We start from the raw sequence: 25,745 nt of genomic DNA on the forward strand, positions 1-25,745 counted from the left end.
CTCTGTGGTTTGGAGTCTGACCTTTTCATCCTGACTTGACCCTCTGTCGATCACTTTGTCCATCCATCACTCCCCAAGTCTACATCCAGCCAGGGGCACCTGTCAGAGCTCAAGCCGGATGGTAACCTGGTGGTCAGGCCTCCCAGCTCAGGCGGAGCTCAAGTTCTTAACAGAGCCATGATCACACACAAAGCCATCACCTCAGCGCCACAGCACGCCAGGCCTGCTCTACCCCACGCTGCACACGGTTCTCATCATCATGCAAAAGGTGCTTCCTTCAGATACAGGGCTCACCGTCACCTTCTAGCATCTGTCTGTGCAGCTTGTCATGGGGCCTACTTTTGACTGTCATAAACACCACACACGCACATATATATACACACCAGATACACACACACCACACACATGCCCAATACACTGTGCATGCGCACACACAAACACACACACATACCTCATACACCATACACCCTATAACCCACACCAGCCATACCACACACCACATATACACAGTTCACCTCAGACAGCATGGCACACCACCACACACACACACACACACACACACACACACACACACACTCCGCACTCTCCCCTTCTCCACAGCACTGTAGCTGAAATCCACACAGTGGCAACCTTCCTCAGTGCACTGGCTGCTGGACCAAGCTGTTCACTCCTGTGACGCCAGCTGGCAGAACAGCCCATTCCTGACTGTCAGGATGGAGGAGGCACCACGCGATCCATCTCAAGACTGATTCCTGGCTCTGCCCCAGTCACTGTGGCCACGAAGGACTACTTACCATCACCTACTCCTTTCCCAGAAAACCTAGACTTGCAGTTTCCTATGTTGGCCATCCTACCTTTTCAATGTTAAGCCACTGACTCCGCTCACTTCCAAAGCACTGAGGGTCAATGTGAGCACCCGGATCAGGTCACAGGCTTCCTTCTGACCCCCCCTACCTCACCTGGGGCTCTTTCTCTCCAGCTGCTCACTCGAGCAAACTCCCCTCCCCACACCTGTGAGCAAGCTCCCAGCCACCCACTGGCCCTCATCCAAATGGATGAGCGGTTTCAGTCAGATACACAGGCTGAGTATACAAGCAGGAACCAGTGCCCCACACCCAGGGGGAGACAAGTCACTGAGTGGCAATGTCACGACTTTATTTGTGGTGCCTGTGCTTTGTCTCAAAAATACCTTCTCCCCCTCCCCAGACAATGGGTGGGAAGGAGGCAGCAAAAATAGAAGACAACCCTCCCTATTGCACACGGACCCTATATACAGGCCCACCTGGCAGAGGCCAGTGGGGCTCTTGGCACATTCCTGGATCCCTGCTGGGGAGGGAAGGGATACTGGGTAGCATCACACGTGAGGTGGGCCCGGGGCAGCCACTCTGCTCCTGGATACTGATCCTGGCTTCCTTGGTCCTTGCTTCCTTCCTGGTCCCATCTCTGGTGCCTGCCCACTCTCGGCAACATTTCCCTACCTGGCTCAGCCTCCCACCTCCACCCTGGTTCTGGGGACTCTGTGCTTTCCTCCGGGTTCTGAGGTCCCGAGAGGAGGTTATGGCTTCTCAACAACTTCCCCCGGAGCCCTGTCACTCATGTTCACTCGGGGGAAGGGGTGCGTGTGTCAAAAGCAGCTGTATAAATACGGTGCGGGAGCCCCTGCAGAGTCACTTGGAGAGCTTGCTAATGACGCGGATCAGTGCTGCATTCTCATCCTTGAGCCGCTGGTTGTCAGCGCGGAGGTCGGACAGGGCCTAGGGGGCAGGGTGGAGTCAGCTGGGCAGGGCGGGGCAGGGTGGGCTCTGGCCACCGCCCTTCACAAGCTCGTTACCTTCAGCTCCTCCTCCAGCTCTGCGGCCTTGCGCTCCAGGGCCCTGCGCTCCTGCAGGAATGGGCTGGGCTCAGAAGCAGGGTAAGGGCAGGGGACAGGGCAAGGGCGGGACACCACCCCAGCGGCCCAAACTCACGAATCTCTCCAGCTCCAGGAGGGCGGGCCTCTCGGCAAAGCGTTCCTGCCGCTGGTAAGGGCAGAGAAGACTGGGCGTCAGGAGCTGCTTCTTACCCCTAGGACATCAGAGCCCTGCCCCCCCCCCGGGGTGGGGGACCTCCAACCTCCCAGCCACGGCCAGGCCCCTTGCCACTGGAGCTCTGACTCCCACTGCCCCCAACAGCTGGTTCTTAGGTCTCAGTATCTGCACCTGCGTGGCCCGCTCAAGCTCCACCTTGAGCTGTGCCAGCCGCAGGGTGGTCTCTGTCAGGGCCTCACGAAGCCGCTCGTTCTCCCTCCGAAGCTCCATGTACAGCTAGGGACACAGAGGAAGCAGGCAGGCTCAGAAGGGCCCGGGAAGGGGCCAGGACAGGGTGGGGTGGGGCAGGAGGTAGCATGCGGCACCTTCCGGAAGCTTCCATCGGGTTCTTCCTGTTCCTGCTTGGATTCTGGATTGAGGTCTCTCTGCAAACGCTGTCTACGGGCAGTGGAGCCGCCATCCACGGTGCTGGACAGAAGCCACAGGCCTTAGGGCCCAGGCCCTGCCCGAGGGGTGCCCCAGCCCCCACGCATGACCCGGCCTACCTGCACTCCAGGCTCCGTTCTGCCGGCCCCGCCTCCTCCCCCTGCAGAAGAGCCCTGAGAGTTCAGTCTCCATGCAACGTCCTCCCTCCAGCCCGCCCGGCCTCCACACAGCAGCATCCTCACCTCCGCGGCCCTCCCTCCAGCCCACCCGGCCTCCACACAGCATCCTCACAGAGCATCCTCACCTCCAGGCATCCTCAGCCCTGCAGCATCCTCACCTGGCATCCTCACCTCCACCTCCCTCCAGCCCGCCCCGGCCTCCACACAGCATCCTCACCTCCGCGGCCCTCCCTCCAGCCGCCCCGCCTCACAGCATCCTCACCTCCATCCACACAGCATCCTCACCTCCGCGGCAGCCTCAGCAGCCCGCCCGCCTCCACAGCAGCATCCTCACCTCCGCGGCCCCTCCCTCCAGCCCGCCCCGCCTCCACACAGCACCACCTGCGGCCCCTCCCTCCAGCCGCCGCCTCCACACAGCAGCATCCTCACCTCCACACCGCCTCCACACAGCATCCTCACCTCCGCGGCCCCTCCCTCCAGCCCGCCCGCCTCCACACAGCATCCTCACCTCCGCGGCCCCTCCCTCCAGCCCGCCCCGGCCTCCACAGCAGCATCCTCACCTCTGCGGCCCCTCCCTCCAGCCGCCCGCCTCCACACAGCAGCATCCTCACCTCCGCGACCCCTCCCTCCAGCCCGGCCTCCACACAGCATCCTCACCTCCGCGGCCCCTCCCTCCAGCCCGCCCCGGCCTCCACACAGCATCCTCACCTCTGCGGCCCCTCCCTCCAGGCCGCCCGGCCTCCACACAGCAGCATCCTCACCTCCGCGCCCCTCCCTCCAGTCCGCCCCGCCTCCACACAGCATCCTCACCTCCGCGGCCCCTCCCTCCAGCCCGCCCCGCCTCCACACAGCAGCATCCTCACCTCTGCGGCCCCTCCCTCCAGCCCGCCCGGCCTCCACACAGCATCCTCACCTCTGCGGCCCCTCCCTCCAGCCCGCCCGGCCTCCACACAGCATCCTCACCTCTGCGGGCCCCCTTCGCTCGTGGCCGACCTTTCGATGCTCCCTGGCCGCCTGTGGTCCCTGGCCCTGCCCGTCGGGCGCCTCTGCTGGGGAACCAGTGGGAATCAGCTCAGACACCACCATAGGGGCCCCTGTCTACTGTGCAGGGAACCTGACTTAGCCCCCAGTGAACAAAGACACTTTATGGGGAGACAGGATGGCTCCTTGGGGAGCGACTTCCCAGAAAGCCGACCTCACCTCTCTGGGCAGGGCCCTCAGCGTTCTCCACGCCAGGGACCCGAGGTCTCCGAGAAGGGTCCTGCCGGGGAGGAGCACAGTCAGAAACAGGGAGACGGGTCCACCCGCCCCAGTTCACCTGACCCTGCTCACCAGGCTGGGCAGGGCAGGCTGCTCTGGCTCTGGAGCCTTCCCTGCCACCTTCTCTGCTTCCTTCAAGTCTGTCAAGGTCACGCCCTAGTGTAGAGAACTCGGTCAAGGAAAAAGGGCCTAGACTTCCACAGGACTCAAGTTCAAGACCCCGGCCCTCCTCCCTCAGACCCGGGAGCACAGCCCCAGCCCCATCCCACACCTGTGTAGACCTCCGAGACTGGCGCATAAGGCGGGAGCGAGCCTTCCGCTGAGACTCGGACTCTTCATCACGCACAGGCATCTGGTAGGACCTGAGTGGAGAATGTCCCCTTGGGTGCTGTCGCACTGTGAATGACACCTTAGGGGAGTGCACATTCTGGCAGAGAACGTGTCAACTGGGCAAACAGGACCCCAGGAGCCTACCCAGAGCCCCAGAGACCCCTAAACACTGTCTTCCCCTAGCCTCTTTACCTCCGCCGATCCCTGGAGTCAGGTAGGGCTGCTGCAGAGGCTACGAGGGCATTTGGCTTCACTGGGGATCCAGGCTCCCTCCTGGAGGATGGGGCGGAGTGATCCGAAGAAGGAGGCATGGCAGCCTCACACCTGTATGGATTCATTCATTCATCAGCAAATATTCCTCAAGCCCGCATTCTGTGTCAGGCATAGGAGAGACCACAGAGAAGGAGCCAATCATGGCTGCTGATGAGCCATTTCTGGGCAAAACAGATAAAACAAACAGCAGCCAAAGAGACCAGTGTGGAGCTTGGGGAGAAAAGGTGCTTGGAAAAAATAAAGAGAATAAGCAATTATTTGATGCACCCTAAGGGCTTTCTCAGATCTCAAATGCCAGGATGGCACCAGACCTGTGCCCCTGCCCCAGCCACTGGTACTTACAGGGTAGAGGGCTCTGGCACTTTCTGGGCAGGGGTAGGGGTTATTCTGGCAAGACGGGGTTCCCTGGCCTGTGGAGACAGGAGAGAAGCAAAGGAGGCACTGTCTGCCCCAAGGCAGGAGCCTGTACCCCACACACTTCACGGCACCTACCTGAGAGGAGGCCTTTTCTAGGAGGGAGGAGGAGGCTGAGCGCTGCAGACCGAGAACCCCCTCTGCACCCCTCCTCTCTGAGGGACCCAGGGCACCAGAGCTTCCTGTCTTCTGGAGACCGCCGCGCCTGGAGAAGGGAGCCTCTTCTGGCGGCTGGGAGAGGAAGAAGGTCTTCATTACTGAGCAAAGCAATGACCCTTCTCCTCAGAGCCTACGCGTGTAACTCCAGGGGAATTACAGTAAACCACAGCCAAAGCAATGACCCTCCTCCTCAGAGCCTACGCGTGTAACTCCAGGAGAATCACAGTAAACCACAGCCAAAGCAATGGCCCTTCTCCTCAGAGCCTACGCGTGTAGCTCCAGGGGAATTACAGTAAACCACAGCCAAAGCAATGACCCTTCTCTTCAGAGCCTAAGAGTGTAACTCCAGGAGAATTACAGTAAACCACAGCCCAGGCAGGTGCCACCAAAAAAAAAAAAAAAAAAACATTACTTCTTGGTCCACAAGGACCTAAGAACCAAGTCAAAAAGCCACCTTCCTCAGCGGAAGCAGAAGTATTTACCGTATCCCACCCGCTGCCCCAAACCTCACATCTGCTCAGGGCGCTCAGGCTCACCACAGGGCTCTTGGGGCTGGAGGACACAGGAGAAGACACGCCATTGAGGGCTCTTGGTTGCACAGGAGGGTGATCTGTGTGCAGGAACAGGAGAGGGGGGTCACAGGAGAGGCCGGCCGCCTCTGAGATTGGGGACCCACAAGTCCAGCTCCTTCCTCAGACCCAGGGTCCAGCATCCCTACCAGCTGCCTCTTCTTCTCCCTCATCCTCATCCCCAAGAGAGGGGCCCGCGGCCCCACCAGGCCGGCGCTCCTTCGACAGATCCTGCAGGGAGATCTTCTCACGGCTGCTCAAACGACACACGGAGCTCCTAGGAGGACAGGGTGTCCGTGTCCAAGTCTGGGGGCGAGTCCGACCCACCCCAGGCCTAGGCATCTCTTACCTTCTGTGCTTGCTGTTGGAGGGCACCTGTGGCTCTTGGCCTCGGCTCTGAGAGGCTTCCTTTTGGTTCCGAAGCTACAAGGATGGAAGGGGGCAACTGGGGAGGGGCAGAGAGCACAAGCCCTCCAGGGTCTCCTGGCCGCCCCCTCTGTGCCACCTCTCCACCTCGAGGGCCATCACGCATAACTGGGCTAGTCACACTTTATGCAGGGTCCTGCAAACATGGGGGACTCAGTAACCCGGCAGCACACTGGCTCTGGGGCTTATTCAGGCTCTCCCAGGCTTGGCCTGGTCCAGCTGTCACTGCCTCCAGCCTCATTCCCAGGGGGATTCGTCTTCTTCCCAGGAGCGAGCACCTTGCCCAGACTCCCCCTACCCTCCAGCACATCCAGGGCAGGACAGGGCAGGTGGCTCTTTCTGGTTATCACAGGCCAGCTCTCAGCTCAAGGACAACGGCCACCGTCCCATACTAAGCAGTCTGGTGTCGTAACCCCAGGAGCACCTCTTGCCCATGCCCTCCTTGCATCCCAGTGTGCCACGGGACTCCTCTCTGGACAATGTTCCCGATGGTTCGTCGTGGCTGCCTCCCACGAGGCCCGGGCCACCTCACTAAATAATGGAATTGCAGCCATGCCGTCTGCTTGGGGCCACACCCATGATGCCTCACTCTCCACTTTCCTAGCAAAAGTGCTAACTAGAGTGGGGGGGGCAGATACAGGTTCAACCTGTGTCACACACAGCTGTCTTCCCAAGCGAGCAGGCAGGAAACTCTGGGCATAGCCTCAAGTCCTCCAGATATGGAGGTGCCTCTGTTCTTAGCCCTCCACCAGAGCTGGGCTGACAGGTGGGAATAGCAGGTCTCAGTACTGAGGGTGTCAAGGGACAAAGACTGTCAGCCCTCCCGGTTACTGTTACCTCCTCAGAGCTGCCAAGTAAAGAGGCAAACTAGAGTCGAGACTCACGTCCTCCTGTTTCTGGGCCAGTTCCTCCAAAAGGTTCATCACTTCCTCATCAGCCAGGTCACAGGGCCGCTGCCCCTGAGTAGGAGAAGGAGGCAGATGACGGTGATGGTGGTGGTGTAGTAGGGGCTCCCCCGCCACCCTGCCCCACCATCTGAGATGGCCCTTACCGCATGGGTCAGCGAATCCATGCCCCCACCGTGCTCAGCCAGGAGACGGCAGGCGTCCTCCACACCCCAGTGGGCTGCTGCGTGCAACGGTGTCCAGCCATCTCCATCCCGGAGCTCTGTGTCGTAGCCAGCTTGGAGTAGCAGCCTAAGGGCCAGGGAGGCTTGGGTCAGATGGCAAGCTAGGCCAATGGCTGATCTCAACTTCTGTTCTGTGGCCACAGGACTACTGATCAATACCCAAGCGTTACTAGTTTTACCAGCAACCAGCCCCACCCCAAGCTCAACTGAGCCCTCCCTTGGACCAGCAGCTACTAATGAAAAAGCTCCCTCATACCACAGGGATCCCACTCCTCAGGCCCCAGGGTAAAGGGTTAGGGCAGTGGTGAGGCGATGAGGTGGATGCAGGACTCCCCACTAACGCAAGCCCATGGAGAGGATGGACCCTGAAGGGGCTGTGATGCTGGAACCACTGGAACCACGCGGTTTTAGGACACGGATCCTCAACAGTGTCAAGCAGCTCTCACACCCTCTCTACAACTGGAGACATCACCACTAGAATCCTAACTTACGGGTACAAGCAGGAAGCACCAGTGTGTGGGAGCTGGAGAGGCTGCTCAACCCCCTCCCACGCACAGGACAGCCCTACCACAGCACGGTAAGACCCCAAACATCACAGTGCCGGAGGAGAGCGAGCCTGGCTCAGCCTTCCAGAAGGTAACAACCTGGAGCTCTCAAAACTTAGCATGGCACGAGGCAAGGCCTCTTTTGGAAGCAGTGTGATGAGGTCCTGTGTCAGTGAGGAAGGCTTCAAGCCCAGGGAGGCAGAGGTACAAGGCACGAGGTGCTGTGTGGCCCTGGGACCCTCCTCCCTCACACTTCCCAAGATTCCCCTGTCCCCTTGCAGCAGGGCACGCTGGGCTTCTTGTTACATTCCCACATGCCAGGGTCTCTAGCCAGCTGTGCGCTCCTTCTGGTCAGTATCCTAGGAGCCTGAAGTGTGCCACCCAGCCACACCCCCTAGTCCATCAGCACTTCCTCACCTGGCAGTTTCTTCACCACCATCTCTGCCAGGGGGCCTCCCTACTGCCCACTAGTTATAGCCTCCCAAGGCCAAGGTTTTCTTTGTATAAGCTTAGTGTTATTTACCATTAGTGTGTGTGTCTGTGTGTGTGTGTGTGTGTGTGTGTGTGTGTGTGTCTGTGTGTCTATGTGTGTGTGTGTCTGTGTGTGTCTGTGTGTGTGTGTGTCTGTGTGTGTGTGTGTGTGTGTGTGTGTGTGTCTGTGTGTGTCTATGTGTGTGTGTGTCTGCGTGTCTGTGTTTGTGTGTGTGTGTGTGTCTGTGTCTGTGTGTTGTGCATAAATGCCAACACACATGCCCCAGTATGAAGATCATGGATGAAGATCAGAGGACATATTCAGGATTCACTTTCTCCTTCCACCACCGGTTCCAGGACCTAACACAAGTCACCAGGCTCTTGTGTGGCCAACACTTTTACCTCTGAGCTATCTCACTGGTCTAGAAGCCAACGTTTGCAGCTGGACCCTGCTACTCCCCAGAGGACCTGTGGCAATGTCCACAGTCATCACACAACTGGGTCAGAGGTGCTGCAATGGACTGGACAGCCATCAGAATAGAATGACCCAGCCCATCAAGTCTCTCATTGGCTACGGTGGGTACACATCTGAAACACCACGACCAGCCCAGGAGGCTAGCCCCTAACAGACACCAATATTTACCTGTACTTCAATGAGTACAATCATAGAAGACTTTTAATACAGTCAGAAACAATAGATAACTATAAATTCAGTGAACAGGAGTCTAAACGCAAACTCACACAAAGGGGGCCATCACAAAATTACAAAATTCAGTATGATGGCTCACACCTGCAATCCCAGAACACAGAAGCTGAGGCAGGAGGACAGCTGTGAGTGCAAGGCCAACCTAGGCTATCTATCCAGTACCAGGCTAGTCAGGACTACATAGCAAGACCTTGTCTCCATTAGAAAAGAAAGAAGCCAGAGGGGAGGGAGGCAAGCATGGTGGATCTCACCTCTATCCCACAGGAAGGTGAAGGAACAAAGAGTAGAAATTCAAGACCAGTGAACTAGAGGCGATCATGACCGACATGAGCTATTTATGGAAGAGGCCAAATAAACAAACACAAAAGTTGTCATCAGTGCATTTTTTTTTTCAGGGCTGGGACTGGAACCCAGAACGCTAGGCAAGTGCTCTATCCCTGAGGCACCCCCCCCCCCTCACGGGTAGACACCAGGGAAGCATCTATCTACCTATGGCCTGCGACCACAGCCCAGTGCTTCAGTTCTGGGACAGGAGAATGAGGCTGTCCACAAGTATTGGCTCACTTTCTCTACTAACTAGCCCCCCGGACCTATGCAGGTGACACCGGGGAAAGCATTTAAGCACAAAGACAGGAAGGAGTTCTGATCACCAGAATCCACTTAAAAACTCAGTGGATAGCTGTTATAAAAAAATGACATCAGGGTGGAGAGAGATAGATGGCTCTGCTCTTCCAGAGACCCGGGTTCAATTCCCAGCACCCACACGGCAGCTCCAGGGGTTCTGACCCCTCACACTGACATAACACAGACAGGCAAAGCACTAATTAATGCACATTAAAAAAAATAACATCATGAAATCTGCAGGCAAATGGATGGAACTGGAAAAAAAAAAAAAACATCCTGGGTGAGGTAACCCAGCCCCAGAAAGACAAACATGGTGTGTACTCATTTACAAGTGGACATTAGCTGTTCAGTGAAGGACAATCGTGCTACAATCCACAGACCCAGAGAGGCTAGGTAACAAGGAGGGCTCCGGGGAGGGACGGTGCACGGATCCCCCAGGGAAAGGGAAAGAGAAAAGACTTTGCAGATGGAATGGGCAGGTAGGGATGGAAACAGGAGAGGTGGGGAGAGGGAGTGGAGGGGAAATACTGGGGGGGTGGCTGCAATGGGGGCTCACTTTGGGGGTGTTAAGGAAACCCAGCACAGTGGGAACTCCTGGACTCTGCAAGGGTGGACCTAGCCAAGTAACGAGGGACACAGAGTCTGAACCGGCTACTTTGGGTAACAGGCAAGGCTCCCAGCAGTGGGACATCAACCCGGCCACAAAACTTTTGACCTACGATGTGCCCTGCCTGCAAGGTGTGCTGAGGTAATGGTGGCGCAGAGCTTGTGGGAGTGGCCAACCAATGACAGGTCCAGCTTGAGGTCCATGCCACAAGAGGGAGCCCACGCCTGACACAGCCTTGATGGCCAGGAGCCTGGATAGCCCGAGACCTGGGGTAGAACCAAATACAATTGGGGGAAAAGAAAAAAAGGCAAGAAACAATTCTTAATGATATTCTGCTGTTCTCATGGATCTGTGGCTAGCCCAACTGTTGTCAGAGAGCTTTTTCCAGCAGTTGACGGGAGCAGATGCAGAGACCCACAGCTCAGGGAACCCCACAGGAAGGATTATGGGGGGGGGGGGGCGCGAGGACACCAGGAGAACAAAGCCCACAGAATCAACTAAGCAGGGCTCCTTGGGGCTCATGGAGACTGAAGGAGCTAGCCATCAGGACCTGTATGGGTCTGCGCTGGGTCCTCGCCTGGTGCTCTTGCGGGACTCCTTAACACTGGGACTGGAGCTGTCGCTGACTCTTGTGCCTGTTTGGGGACCCAGACAAGCGTAACTGGTTACGCTGTGCTTGGCTGTCATCTCTGAGATGCCTGTTCTTTTCTGAAGGGAAACAGAGGACTGGATCTGGAGGAGGGGTGGAGGGGAACAGGGCAGAGGGGAGGGAGGAATGTAATATGAGAGGAAAAAACAACAACTACAATTATTGAGTGGACATGGCAACCCATCTGCAGAGACAGGCCACCCTCAGACGGAGATGGCAGCTAAACTTGCCAAAAAGGCAAGCTGAGGGATCGGCCAGAGGCCCTGCCTCAATATTAGAGTGGAGAGCAACCAGAGAAAGTACTACATGCCAACACACACACGAGTGTGAACACACACACACACACAAGTCATACCCATACACATGCACACGCGCGCGCGCGCACACACACACACACACACCACAACCGTTAACCAGACATATAGTTGTGTGGAAACAAACCTAGTTTTCCTTGCAACTAGGACTGGCCAATGGTGAGAACTGGGTTAATGGAACACAGATATTAAATATGCACACTTCTGGAATGTTCTCCTGAAAAGGAATAGACATTCGCTCCCTTTGCCTCTGCTTCCCACCAACTTGAGATATAGACGCAAAGGCAGGTGAGGCAAGTCACCCTCAAGTGAGAGGCACCGCTAGAGCAGGGCGCAAGCTCTGCACTCGGAGATTTAGCGCATCCTGTCCCCCAAAAGGAATGGGCTCAGAGCGCACTGGGACTCATGCTGTAACTACAGAGACTGATGCCCCTCCCCCAGGAGCACAACTATGCAGGCAGGCTGTAAGTCTGGGGGTGGCACGAGGTCTTAAATCCTGCTGGAGAAAACCTGCCTGCAACCTTACCAGTATGAAAAGCAGAGAGGTTCATCTTAATTCAATTTGGGTCTTTGTTTTTTTGTTGTTTTTTTTTACAACAGGATCCCTCTATAAAGCACTAGCCTCACACTCAGTATATAGACAAATCTATCCTGGAATTCCAGTAATCCTCCTGCCTCTGATTCTCAAGTGTAATTATAGACATATAACACCGTATCAAGCAAGCAAGTGCACACACGCACGCACACGCTCTTGTTACATAGCCTGGGCTAGCCTACAACTCACAGCAATCCTGCCTCGACCTCCCAAGTGAGGAAATTAAAAGCGTATACCACCATGCCTGGCTTAATGCCATTTTTTTAGGTTGGTATTATTTTTATGCGTATATGTTTTGCCTACATGTATGTATGCATACAAATACACACAGACACAGAGATAAATAAATGTAATTTTTAAACCTCTTTGGCTTTAGGTATGTAAACCAGGAGAAGAAAAGGACAAGAGCCCCGAAAAGCTTCCAGACACAAAACAATCACTCTGGCCTCGCTCACCTCATCACCTCGATGTAGCCCTTGGCGGCAGCCACATGCAGGGCAGAGGCCCCGGTCCGGGGGTGGCGCGCCTCTGGCATGGCACCCCCATTCAGCCAGCACCTTGTGTCATGAAGCAGCAGTTCTTCTTCAGCCCGCTTGGCTGCCTCGACATCCACACCTGGGAGAATGAGAGGTGACAGGTGGACTCACACAGGGTGGCCTAGGAAACCCCGGCTGCTGCGGTCTCAACTAGTCACAGCCCGGCCCCGTGACTCATCAAGTCTCTGGACCACTCAGGAGAGCGGGACTGCCCCAGTGTTTCCCAACTGTGCTCCCTGAAGACCTGGGCACCACCGAGGGGGCCAAGACAGGCCAGGAATGGAAACCACAGGTCCTGACCCCTGTGGGTCAGTATCCTCTTTATGTTTTTCTAATAGAAAACCCCACACCGGATTCCATCTAGGTTTTCCTACCCCTCCAGCTATAAGCTAAAGCCAGCGCCTTCACACAATGTCACTGCTGGTTCTTCTCCCTTTGAAGTACGATAGGCCAAACAAAACTTCACTACGGCGTTGTACGTGGTGGCTCCGGCCTCTATTCCAGATCTCAGCCTTGGCAGGATGACCGGTGGCCTCGAATCTGAGAACAGCCTGAGCTACATACATGGTGTCAAGCCAACCAGGACTAGAGAGGCAGACTCTGTCTTAGACAACAGTAAAAACTAAAACTCAAAAGCTTCTGGGCGGTGGTGCACACCATTAATCCCAGCACTCGGGAGGCAGAGGCAGGTGGATCTCTGTGAGTTCGAGACCAGCCTGGTCTCCAGAGTGAGTGCCAGGATAGGCTCCAAAGCTACACAGAGAAACCCTGTCTCGAGAAAAAAAAAAAAAAAAAAAAAGCTATTTCCCAAACTATTTGCATGCCTAGTTTCATTCTTGCCCAGATGTCCAGGCATTTGACACCTCGCTGGCCCACGACAGAAGTGAGGAGTGAGTGACTGCCTTGGCACTTTGTGCTTCTGCGGGTATGCTGCATGCCTGTGACCCCAACACAGGCAAGAGGCAAGAGACCAGCAGGGCTCCACAGAGACCCTGAGTCAAAAGACAAACAGAGGGGGAGGGGCTGGAGAGATGGTTTAGAGGATGAAGTGCCAAGCCCGATGACCCAAGTTCAATCCTGGGAACTCATGAGGCAAAGGAAAGAATCAAGTTGCACAAGGGGTTTCCCTTTGTGAACCCAGCTTGGCCTCAAACTCACAGCAATCCTCAGTCTCTGGAAAGCTGAGATTAAGAGGGGTTTTTTTTTTGTTGTTTATTTGTTTTTTTTGGTTTTGGTTTTTCGAGACAAGGTTTCTCTGTGTATCTTTGGAGCCTATCCTGGCACTCGCTCTGGAGACCAGGCTGGTCTCCAACTCACAGAGATCCACCTGCCTCTGCCTCCCGAGTGCTGGGATTAAAGGCGTGCACCACCAACACCTGGCTAAGATTAAGAGTTACACACCACACCTGTACTCCCTGCACTCAAAGAGGCTGAGGCAGGAGGATTGCTCCAAGTCCAAGGTCAGCCTGGGCGCCAGCATGAGAGCCTGTCTCAAACACCTCAGGGGGGAAACAGAAAGCCAGGCAGACTAGCTGAGGCTGAAGCACTCCAGCCCTCACTGTGACCCTCATCCCTTAAAGCACCCCTAACTCACTGAGACCACAGCAAAATGGCCTCTGCTGAATAACTTCCTCCTGGGAAGGTTATTACTGCCCATGCTTTTGCAGTTGTGAAACTCTTGACTTGCCGAAGTTCCTCAGAGTTTTGCTGTTGTATCCAGTAGCCGGCAGCTATGTGGAACTGCCGAGCGAGCACTCGAAACTGAGACATGCTGTGAACGTCAAGTGCACTCGGGATTTCAAAACACAGGAAAAGGTAAGGGCTCTTGTGGACAGTTGTCTCTAAACTGTTTTGTGCACACGTGCATGGCAGCGTGGTCAGGGGGCAATTCTGAGGAGCCGAGTCCTGCTTCCCACCTTGCTGAGGCTGGGTCTCTGGATTCTGCGGCTGTGCTGTGTACTCTAGGCTACCCGGCCCACAGGGCGTCCCCACAGTTCTCCCACCTTCCTCTAGGACCTGGGAGTACGGACGTGCACCAGTGCCGCCGCCGGCTTTTTACAAGGGTTCTAGAGGTGGTAACTTGGGTGCATCTAACATCTTTACTGGCTGAGCTATCTCCCCAGTTCCCCTTACTGTGTTGATTGCACCCAACGGAATACTGGGTTTGTTTTTTGTTCTGGAGCGTGCGTGAGTGAGAGAGAGAGAGAGAGAGAGAGAGAGAGAGAGAGAGAGAGAGAGAGAGAGAGAGAGAGAGAGATACAGACACAGAATCTTAACAGAGAGACAGAGTCTTACATTATATAGTGGAGGCTGAATATCTAGTCTTCCTGCCTCCCAAGTACTATGGGATAGTCCTTCTGTACGCTACGAATATGGACTCTTCTCATTGGTTAATAATAAAGCTGAGTTGGCCCACAGCCAGGCAGAATAAGGGTAGGCGGGAAAGCCAAACAGAGATACAGGGAGAAAGAAGGGCAGAGTTGAGGGAGACGTAAGCAGCCACCAGGGAAGCAAGATGCCAGGTGACAGGTAAAGCCACGAGCCATGTGGCAAAACACAGGCTAATAGAAATGGGTTGATTTAAGTTGTAAGAGCTAGTTAGTAATAAGCCTGAGCTATAAGCCGAGCATTCCGTAATCAATACGAGCTCTTGTGTATTTATTTGGGGCCTGGCGATTGGAACTAAAGGGAAGCTTAGACTACGGACTTGCACCTCCATGCTTAGTTTATGGGTGCAGAGGACCATGCTAATGGATAAGCACTCTACCAACTAAGCTACACCCCCAGCCTATGGCTTGCAAGTTTCAAACTACATCTGTGGCTCATTCAGGATTTCCACTGGGCGTCACTGGCAAAGGCCTTCAGGTCCCACCTGGAGCGCTGGCTCAGCCATTAGAGCCATTAATGGTAGACTCACAACCTACACAAGAGACAAAAACCCACACAAGGGGTGGAATGCAGAGACTCAACCAGTTCCAAGCCAGCCGGGACTAACAAAGCAAGATCCTGGCTCATAAACCCAGGAGCAGGGTTTAGCCCAGTGGTGGTATGCCTGCCTGGAAAGGGATGGCCCCAGGTTCAACCCTCTACACAGAGGGCTGCTTTCCTCACCACACTCCCTCTTAACCAAGGTGAGCAGCCGCTCCCCTCAGCACACACATTGTACACTGCCACCATAAAGCTTTACATGGGACCCAAGAAACAGTCCTGAAAGCTGGTTCGGGATGTTCTTTCTCATTGCAAGGCAAGGCCAACTCCATGCGGACACCGGCTGCAGCTTGGTGCTACCTGGCGGCAGCCGGGTCCTAGCTCCTTGTGTCTCCTGGCCAACTAGGGTTTCCCTTGTGGTGGCAGAGTTCAAGAATGCATGGCGAAAGTCCACCCGCAGCACAGTCACAGGGAACAGGGCAGGGAGGGCCAGGCCCGCCCTCGTCCTCCAGACTCCTGCTTCCTTAAAGGGAGTCTCCCACAGTTCCACCTACTGTGGGGGGAAGGGGAAGGGGAAGGGCGGAGCTCCCTTGCTGTTCTTCAACCACCAGCCAGTACTCCCGTGCAGGCTCAAGGGCAGCCTGTGCTCTCCACACAGCCAAGACCTGCTTGCTTGTTACTCAGTTTTTCTTACACAGGCCGTTAGCTGATTAATTGGGTTTTTATTTTATGTGTATGGATGTGTTGCCTGTGTGCATGAATGTATACATGTGTGCTGGTGCCCGAAAAGGCCAGAAGAGGGTGTCAGATTCCTCTGGAAATGGAGTTACAGGTGTCATGTGGGTGCTAGAGTTGAACCCGAGTCTTAACCACCGAGGCATAGCCACTGATTCAGCCAGACTGACCAGCCTGCAAACCCCAGGGATCCTCTGTATCGGCCTTGCCCCACACCTGCTAGGATTACAGGTGGTGGTGGGCTTGGCTTTGTGGTTGCTGGGGAACTGAACTTAAGACCTCAGTATGTGCACCAAACCCTTCTACTGACTTAGCAACATTCCCGTGGAAGTCCTGAAAATGAAGGACGGGGGGAAGGATACTGACTCTGCTATAAGAAAATTCTTACATTTATGTTATTGTGTGGATGTGTGTGCACTCAAGCACAAATGAGAGCTAGAGAGGGCCTGCAGAAGTCACTTCTCTCCTCCCACCAAGCGGATCCCAGGGACTGAGCCCAGGGGTCAGGCTTGGTGGTGAGCGCCTTCGCCCACTGAAGCACCTCACCAGCCTGAAAATAAAAGCTCTCATGGCACCCAGCCACGTCTGCTTTTTCTCATCCCGTCGCTGGCTCATTTCCCCCGATAGCAGCTGGTAGAGTCATTATAGCAAGACCGTGCACCCTGTAAGGCCTGAAACACATACTGACCAGCCCTCCACAGGTCCCAGCTGACTCCTGCTGGGACCACTGAGTTATAAATCAGAGCGTCATCTACCGGCTGCAGAGGCGACAGCTTTTTGGTGTCACCAACAGCAAACACTGTGCTGTATTCCTGTGCACTCACCACCTGCGAGAAAATGCACCAGGGCAGGAGCTCAGGCCTGCAGCTTCAGCCAGGTTAAGGCCGGCCTGAGCTCTCCTTCCAGGCACAGCCTTGCACTACTCTAGCTGGCATCTGTAACTACCGCAGTCCATTTGCCCATCTCTGCATGCTACAGCCCTCACTGTCCTTCCTGGATGTCAGTTTCCATGGGAGACAGCTTCGCCTTTCTCCAAAGCACATCCTAAGTCTCCTTCCTACCCTGTCCCCCCAAGGGGGGCTCCTCCTCCACGGACACTGTGCTTTCAGTCTTTGCCAGGGGTCTGACCTAGGCCTGGGCCGCACCAACACTGCTAGGACCTGGCAGCACCCACTCTTCCTCCTTCAGGAACCACATCCTGACTTTCCTCGCCCACAGGGCTTCAGTGTGACACTTGTCACAAGGTGACAAGTCCTCCTGCACACTGGTGGGCTCTGGGACTGTCATGAGATCATGTGCCAGTGTCACACAGAGAGCTGTGGCTCAGCCACTGAGGGGGGTAGGGCTACTGTACCCCACCTAGGCATTAGCCCTGCTAAGCACCACAGGGAGAGACCAGACCCCACCAGGAGGCCAAAGCGGCTGGTGGCATTAGGGATCCACTGCCAAAGACTGGAACTCTAGGGCTTGGACAGACAGATGGCTCAGTTGGTAAAGTGTTCACCACACAAGCTGCAAACCTGAGTTCAACCCCCAGCACCCATGTAAAATGCCAGGCATGGTGGAGCATGTGTAATCCCAGCACTGGGGAGGTAGAGACTGGAGGACAACCGGGGTTCACTGGCCAGCCAAACTAGCCCAATCGTGGAAGCTACTGAGACACCCTGACTCAAAAATCAAGGTAGACGGCTCCTGACGAACATTCGATTGACCTCTGGTCTCCAAACACACCTGTGCACGCACACATGCACACACAAACATATGAAGGACTGAGATTCTGCATACGTTAAACAGCAACTCTCTCCTCCCCCTTTTTATTGCATTCATTTACAATAAATGCATATTATTGTGTGTGGCTGAGAACAATCTATGGGGTCAGTTCTCTGGTCCACCAAGTGGGTCCAAGGAATCAGACTCGGTTGTAGGCTTGGCAGCAAGCACCTTGACCCACTGAGCCATCCAGCCAACTCTCTTTTTTGTTTGTTTAGTTTGTTGGGTCAGAATCTCTCTGTGTAGTCCTGGCTGTCCTGGAAGCCACTCTGTAGACCAGGCTGGCCTCAAACTCAGAGATTCACCTGTCTCTGCCTCCAGTGCTGGGAATAAGGCATGTGATAGGGTTAAACCCACCACACCCAGCTCTACTCCCAGGGTTGTTAGCGCCTGGAAACCACATTGGATGGTCTGTGGCTATGACTTTGGGAGCGCTATTATTTTCATTACGCTTGGTGTCTCACACAAATGGAAACCTCGCACTTGTCTTTGAGTGGCTGACTTGCTCCATGTAGGTCCTTAAGTCTCATCCAAATCTGGCAGGCGGTGGTGGCGCACGCCTTTAGTCCCAGTACTCAGGAGGCAGAGGCAGGCGGAGTTCGAAGCCAGCCTGGTCTACAGAGACAGTTCCAGGACAGGCTCCAAAGCAATACAGAGAAACCCTGCCTCAAAAAACCAAAAAAAAAAAAAAAAAAAGAAAAGAAAGAAAAAGTTTCATCCACATGTTAGACGTGTTGGTTTCCTTCCCTGTTAAGGATGAGCAGCACTCTTTTATCTGTATAGACCACATTTTGCTTATCCAGCCAGTGATGGACTTCCTACCCTACCCTCCCTGGTCCTGAGGCTGGAATTCTCATACCAGACCAAGTGCCACAGGCTGGAGTACTAAGCAACACCCAAGTCCTAGGCTACTGTAAATACGCCTGCAGGTGGCTTTCTCTTTGCCCAACACCACAAAACATAAAGAAGGGAGCCAGACATAGAGGCAACTACTGCAATCCAGACCCTCAAGAGGCTGAAGCAGAAGGATCCAAAACCGTACTACAGTCAGTTTCGCCGCAGCCAAGGCCAACTAACTAATTAATTAACAAAATAATACGTATTGTGGGTGTGCATCTTGCGATGCTTGTGTTGTGGTGTGGGGATTGAACCTGCCTACGCTCAGCAAACGCTCTGCCAGTATGAAGTGTCCAGTCCTCTCCCACACACACGCGAACACACGGGAACACACGGGAACACACGCACACACACACACACACACACACACACGCACACGCACACGTATATTTAAGATCTTTCCTCTCTCTCTCTCTCTCTCTCTCTCTCACACACACACACACACACACACACACAGGGTTAATTAAGACCTTATTTGTATTACTTTTAATTGTGTGTGCGTGTGTCTGTGCAGGGCACGCACACACGTGTTCCAGTACCGGAAGAGGTGCTGGAGCTACAGTGAGCCAAACACTGGTGCTCTGAACTGAACTGAATCCTCTGCCAAAGCAGAAAGCACTCTCTGGACTCCTGCTTTTGTTGGTTTTGTTTTGTTTTGTTTTGTTTTGTTTGTACTTTTCAACAGATTCTCACTAAACTGTCCAAGTTGGCTTGAACTCCCTCTGTAGTTCAGGCAGGCCTTGAACTCACAATTCCTCAGGCCTGGGAGAGCGGAATCTTTTCGTCAAGAAAACACCCCATTTGAAAACTAAGGAACGCTGTATCAGCACAGGAAGGGGGAAGCTCAGGCCTTGTGGCTTAGAGAAGCGGCCTTGTGCCATGGGGTTAAGAGCCCAGGCTGCGCCATCTCGTTGGCTGAGGGAGGCACTTCCCGTTATCTGAGCAGAGCTTCCAGCATCAGCAACATAGTCTCCAAGTGGCTGAGGAATGGAAGGAGGATGGACTGGAAAGGAGAAAACAGGAAGGGTACTGCCGCCTGTGTGGGGGGAAAGGGGCAGAGCTGGACAAAACAGTAAAGGCGTCTATTTAAAGTGTGCGATTCCATCTGCACGAAATGTCCGCAACAGACAGATCCCTAATGAGAGAAGCCTTAGAGGCCTGCCCAGGGATGGGACAGGGGACTAGACTTTTGAGGGTGACTTTAAAATGCTCTGAAATCAATGTGGCATCGACTCCGACAACTCTGTGGACCACAGCACAACCAGGAAGTGCACTTTGGATGGGCAAACTTCTGGGCAGGTTAATTAGAGCCCCAAAGGCTGCTTAGTTATAAAAAGCACTGGTGGGCTGGCCGGCTAGCTCAGCAGGTCAGGCGCTTGCCACCAACAACCTGAGCAGCAGATGGAGCGCTGACACAGACACTCGGGAGGCTTGGGCAGGACGGCTCCAAATTCAAGGCCAGCCTGATCTACGCAGTGAGTACCAAGCCAGCCAGGACTTCGTAGCAAGACCCTGTCTCAAAGACATAAACAGGGCTAAAGGGCTGCCTCAGTGGTTAACAGCGCTGGATGCTCTTTCTGAAGACCCAGGTTCAATTCCCAGCACCCTGGGCAGGCAGCTCACAACCATCTGTAACTACACTCCCAGGGATCCAGTGCCATCTTCTAGCCTCCGCAGACACCAGGCACACATGGAACAAAATACCGGGACATAAAGAACACACTGTGTGGTGAAGCCCAGGGAAGGATCTGTGGTGGCTGTCACAGTACCGAGGCGACTCTTCTGAGTTTGAATCAGGGGACGGGAAGGAGAGCTCAGCTCAACCGCTGCTACCTGTGGCTCCTGACCACTGCCCTTCAGCTCTTGGTGCCCACTGGCTACCAAGCATTCCCAAGTGACTCGCAGTCACCTGAAATTCAATATGCCAACATGGTGAACCCACTGTCTCTCCATCCTGCGTAGCAACACGCAAGGACGGGGAGCCAAGACTATGCCTCCCATGAACTATCTGTCCTCTGTCCCCGCTTATCTCCTAACTGGACAGTCCCCAGTCTAGAACTGGTGCCTTATGTTCCTGGAGAGCCTGCAAAGCTGCCTGTTTGCTGATCCCTTTCCTTCCAGACCCTGCACTACAGAGCTGAGAGCCACCCAGCTATAACCCAGTGTTTCGTTTGTAGCTGACAGGGACTCACAGAGCCCAGGCTGCTCACAAACTTACTATGTGGGGAAGCCTGACCTAAACTCCTGATCTTCCTGCCATGTCTCCCAAGGCTGGCTGGGATTACAGGCCTGTGCCGGGACACCTGGCCGGGACACTAGCTTGTCAGGCAGGCAGAGAGGGCTCTCAAGCCCTGTTAAGAACTTGCTATTGGGAACACACACGCCCCACCCAGGAAAATGAATAGGACCCAACATGGAGTTTCAAGGGGCATGATGGGAGCTCAGGAGAGAATCCTCTGCATGCTCCAGTGCCTCCTAACACGAGCTGGGTCTAGCCATCTTGCTGCTTACCCCTCGACAGGCCCTTGCTGACAGCACCTCCCTCCTTCAGTTCCTCAGACACTCACAGCAGTTGGGGCTCTTACTCTGTGTCTGGCAGTGTCTCACTAGACCCCTGGCAACCCACCCTGGGGACACGTACCACCCCCACTTCACAGGGAAGGAAACTGAGGCACAAAGAGCAAGAGTACAAGGAAATGGGCTGGGCCTTTGAGCCCAGACTCCCAGACGCCAAAGCTCTCGATCCCACAGGCCCACCTCGGCGGGCGATCTCCGCCTTCAGCAGCCCCTCCATGGCATCCGACTCAGCCAGGTCCAAAGGCAGGTCTCCATCACTGTTGACGGCGGCGATGTTGGCCCCATGGCTCAGGAGGTACCTAGGGGCAGGGGAAGGTCAGAGCCACCAGGCCTGGACCTAACGCCTAACCCAAGCCCTGCCCTTCAACCCCAGCCTCACCTGGCAATGTCCAAGTACCCACAGGAGGCTGCCACATGCAGCGGCGTCCAGCCCTCGTTGTCCGCCTGGTTCACAGTAGCACCCTGCTCCACCAGGAAGCGCACCACCTCCAGGTTCTCGTCTATGCAGGCCTGGGGACGGGGACAGGCCCATCAGCTCCCGGCCGGGCCAATGAGAGGTGTGGAAAGCAACGCCGATGGGCTGCAGCACAGATTCCAGGGGCCCTCTGGTCAGCGGCCGCCTAAAATATGCCTCGTTACCCATGCTTGGGTAATCTATGCATGCAGAGCTCATGGAGACTAGAGCAGGCTCCAAAAGGCAGATCGAAAAGGTGACCAGGGAAGAGGCGGGGCTGCCATCCCTGCATGTGACTGCTGAACATACCCTGTGAGGCAGAGGAACCCCAGAGCCCAGCCATGTTCTCCCAAGGGGCAGGGCAAGGCTAGGTTGAGGCAAAACGCTCACCTAGCCCTGGGTTCCATCCACAACACAGGAAAAAGAGAGATCACCACAAAGAGACACACGCACATCCCAGAGTTGAGGGCTTGGGGCACAGTTCCCAAAAGGGATGAGTAGGCTATGTTCCCGGTGTCCAGGGATCCAAGCAGACCAAGCTCTGGGTCACTGAGGGCCTACCGTGCACAGGTCTCCTCAGAACTTCTTTTCTAAACACCCCACACCACACTAATCCCCCACCTCCTCACCCTTCGAACCAACAGCTCAGGAGAGGAAGGCCTCACCCTAGCCAGCACAGCACCCAGGGCCACAAGAGAGCTGGTCTCAATCCCTGATGACACTGCTTGGACACTGGAACCACTGAGTCTAGGGAGGGGGTTAGGTCCGGACTCCTGGTCCTCATGAAAATTAACCCCCTTCTACAAGCGCGACCATCTGGAGAAAGAGGGAAGGAAGCTACGAGGGCCAAGTGCATGAAGTCATGGAAATTTAGGCTGGGGGGGGGGGCACGTGCCCTGGGAACGGGATGAACTCTGGGCTTCACTCTGGGCTCAGTTTATTTCCACCCTGTTGTCATGGTGATGGGAGGGGGGGCAAGGAGGCAGATGGGCCTTTCCCTTTCAAGGACCTGGCCGGGTACGGGCATCCATGTGAAAGATGCCTGAGGCTGGGCACTGGGGACCCAAGAATCCTCCTCCCTCAGATGTAGAACTCTAGCCAATCCTCTTTCCTTAGACCCAGGGATCCAGACTTGGCCCTCCTCCCTCAGGCCCAGGTGCTAGGGCTCCCCATCTCTCCCCTGCTCAAACCTAGGACTCTTAACTCCCAGCCCTACCTACTCCAGACCCAACTCATAGCCATTATTGGACAAGGCAATTACTGGACAAGGGAAAGAGGAAGGAATGTCCCTGCCGTGCTAAGGCAGAGGCTGGGGCTTAGGAAATGTCATTGCAGGAGGCTGATGCCTCAAGGAGGGTCTAGAACCGGAAACACTAAAAAGTCTGAGGTGTAGAAATCACCACAGACTGGGTGAATGAATGCCCCTGCTTTCCTGGGACTGAAACTAGTTCCAGGAGTTTTCACTGCTGAAGCCAGGGCAGTGGTACTAGGAGGTGATGCTACGTACGCACCACTCCAAACCCCAGCCCCCTCTGCGTTCTGGCCCTGAAAGCCAAATGATCTCACTGAATCTGATCTCCAGTCTCCCAAGCCTCCTGCAAAGGCCTGAAGAGTCAGGTCACCAAGGTGTCTGCATGGCGGGAGGAGAGTCCCACCTGGAAGGCTGACACGTCAGGCCTGAGGTCACAGGTTCCTGTCAGAGAGGATGCTCTAGGGACCTCCAGCAGATGCAGAGGAAGGGGATGCAGTTGGGAGGGAACGCTTGGGAGGGCCAGGGACTTTGGTGATCAGACGCTGACACCCTGAGTGTGGCCTCGGGAAAACAGGACCCTGCTATATATAGAGGACGATGTCCCACACAGCTCATGCAGGTCCCATAAAGGAAGTTTTCCACAGGACACCTCTCACCATAGAGTCCCTCTGGGGACAGGGGTGACCACTGGTCCCATTCTACAGGTAAAAAAACTAAGGCGCACCGAGAAAAGACACTCAAGATACAAGACACAAGAAGCAGACTGACACAAAAAGTCAGCACGGACTTTTTTTGTTTGGTCAAGATTTTGCAACTGAGTTTCATGTGGGCTATCAAGATGGCCTCAAAGTCACTGTGTAGATGAAGGTGACACTGAATTCCAACCCTCCTGCCTCTACTTTCCAAGCACCTGATTTCTGTGGTATTGGGGTTGGAACCTGAGGCTTCCTGCACTTAGGCAAGCACTCTGTCTAAAAGACAGCCCAGCCCAGGACAGACGGATTCTGTTTTTCCTCTGCCTGGATGAGTGAAACACTGAACCTTTATTCCCCACCTCCACGAGAATCCTAGCAAGAGGAGGGCAACCCAGGAGATGGAAGTTGCCATGAAAGACTGAAAGTGAACCAACACTGTGGCCAGGAGGAGGAAGAACGGGGATGGGGGCTCTGCTGTGACTAATCTTGTCCCTGACGATGCCAGCTTTTGGATGACGGGGAGATAAAAGCATCCCGAATCCAGAAGGATCCCGGCAATACAAGATGGTCCTCACTCTCGGGGCACAGATCACTGGAAAAAGATAATCACAGTGTCTGAGTCGCCCAGGGTCCTGGTGGGGTAGGTTCTAGAAGGTGACAGGGTGGAAATCTAAGAGACAGGGCATAGTTTTTAAAGCAGGATGCTGCCCAAATATAGTCCATGGGGTGGTAGGTGGAGTGGGCATGCCTGTAATCCCACAAATGAGGGGGTCAGAGACACAGGACCTGTATTTGAGGTTGGCCTGGGCTACACAGGGGAAAAAACAAAAAACAACAACAAAAACAAAACCAGAGGAGCGAGAAATAGGGCTTGGAAGACCGAATGCTTAGAAGTTTCCAGAAAGGCAAATCAATGTGGACACAGAGAAAGAGAGACAGAGAGAGAGAGAGAGAGAGAGAGAGAGAGAGAGAGAGAGAGATGAGGAGAAACCTATGGGGGGTGGGGGTGGGTGGCAAGATCACCAAAAGGGGATGAGCCGAGAATTGAATTAATAGGACATGGGGAGGGGAGGAAGGTTATGGGATGGGGCCCAACAGACGGTGGAGCGCCTCTTCTCCAGGGGAACAAAGGGGTACACTGCCTTGGAGGGGCAAAGGACCCTCCTGAGGCCACAGCGGACAGCACGGGTCACAGGAAGTGGGGTAGGGAACAAGGTGGACCCCCCAAAGAAGTGACACTGAAGGGCCTGGGCCTGGCTAGCCTCGGAGGAGGGAGTGGGGGGGGGGGTGTCAAGTCCGAGCTGGGCCCTGGAAGCCTGCGGCACAGCCAGGGCAGCCACCAGCCTGGAAAGGCTCGGGGTGTAAGCCATCCGTGTGCGGAAGACGCCGCCGGGGAGAGCGGTGACAGCGCGGATGACAGGGGCGAGGCGGCCCCTGCAGGGCAGGAGGCGGGGAGGGAGGAGGGGTGGCTCGGGGGGCCCCGGGGAGGGAGGATGCCCGGGGGCCGCTGACCTGGTGCAGGGCGCTGATGCCGTCGGCGTTGGTGGAGTCGAGCACCGCTCGGGCAGGCGGCGGGACGCCGGCGTCCGATTCCCCGCTGGCGCCGGGATCGGGGCCCCCGGGGTCCCCGGGATCCCCGGGGTCAGCTGCGCGAAGCATCAGGCGAGCCTCATCCAGATCGCCGCCCGCACAGGCCGCCAGGAACTCGGCGGCGCGCTCGAAGCGCACGGTGCGAGCACGACGCTCCCCGGGGCCCGGCTCAGCCCCCGCCCGCGCCCCCCACCGCCGCAGCTGCTCCTGCCGCCGCTCGCGGGCTGCCGCCGCCGCCGAAGACGACGACGACGACGACGACGACGACGCCCCGGGGCCGTCCTCGCCCGACATCGCGCCCCACACCGGGCCGCTCGCCCGCTCACCCACCGAGCGAGCGAGCGAGCGAGCTGAGCGAGCGCCCGCCCGAAGGCCGGCCGGCGACGAACAGCCGCCACCCGCCCGCTCGCTCGCTCGCCCGCCCGCCCGCCAGCCCCGGGGGCCGCCGGGAACCGCCGCCGCCGCCGCCCCGCCACAAGCACCGCCCCGAGGCTCAGGCTGGGCCCCACCCCTCCCCCCCACGGACGGGCGTTGACGTCACGACGCTGCCCCACAGCCCTCTGGGAAATGGAGTCCTCCGTTGAGAAGCCCGCAGGGTTTTTTCAGCA

At 55.7% G+C, this 25,745-nt stretch overlaps 1 protein-coding gene across 3 annotated transcripts; it reads right to left on the reverse strand.

Annotated features, from left to right (window-relative positions):
* Nucleotides 1-1,134: 1,134 nt before the first annotated feature.
* Nucleotides 1,135-25,520, reverse strand: Ppp1r12c (protein phosphatase 1 regulatory subunit 12C). Of its 3 annotated transcripts, none has more exons than XM_027430709.2 (22): nt 25,060-25,520; nt 21,526-21,656; nt 21,327-21,445; nt 12,159-12,318; nt 7,115-7,259; nt 6,948-7,022; nt 5,987-6,060; nt 5,787-5,914; nt 5,605-5,678; nt 4,988-5,140; nt 4,838-4,905; nt 4,415-4,546; nt 4,164-4,254; nt 3,965-4,048; nt 3,833-3,893; nt 3,596-3,681; nt 2,573-2,613; nt 2,393-2,495; nt 2,223-2,303; nt 1,968-2,018; nt 1,832-1,882; nt 1,135-1,754 (listed from the first exon to the last, which is right to left on the reverse strand). In XM_027430709.2, exons 1-22 carry the CDS (start codon nt 25,429-25,431, stop codon nt 1,668-1,670), a joined length of 2,367 nt encoding a protein of 788 aa, XP_027286510.1. In that variant the 5' UTR covers nt 25,432-25,520; the 3' UTR covers nt 1,135-1,667. The 3 variants fall into 3 exon arrangements, with proteins under 3 accessions (XP_027286510.1, XP_027286508.1, XP_027286509.1); XM_027430707.2 differs by having other exon boundaries at nt 2,199-2,303; nt 25,060-25,519; XM_027430708.2 differs by having other exon boundaries at nt 2,199-2,303; nt 3,596-3,678; nt 25,060-25,518.
* Nucleotides 25,521-25,745: the final 225 nt, after the last annotated feature.

Source organism: Cricetulus griseus, chromosome 9 (genome assembly GCF_003668045.3).
Source record: "Cricetulus griseus strain 17A/GY chromosome 9, alternate assembly CriGri-PICRH-1.0, whole genome shotgun sequence".
Classification (NCBI taxonomy): domain Eukaryota; kingdom Metazoa; phylum Chordata; class Mammalia; order Rodentia; family Cricetidae; genus Cricetulus; species Cricetulus griseus.

Bases quoted from the DNA above. Each gene is read 5' to 3' on its own strand.
- Ppp1r12c (XM_027430707.2), bottom strand. From the start codon at position 25,431: ATGTCGGGCGAGGACGGCCCCGGGGCGTCGTCGTCGTCGTCGTCGTCG. The intron at 3,682-3,832 runs GTGAGGTCGGCT...CTGGTTCCCCAG, and splicing joins TGAGGGCCCTGCCCAGAGAG to CAGAGGCGCCCGACGGGCAG. The intron at 2,019-2,198 runs GTGCAGATACTG...TGCCCTTACCAG, and splicing joins AGCTTGAGCGGGCCACGCAG to CGGCAGGAACGCTTTGCCGA.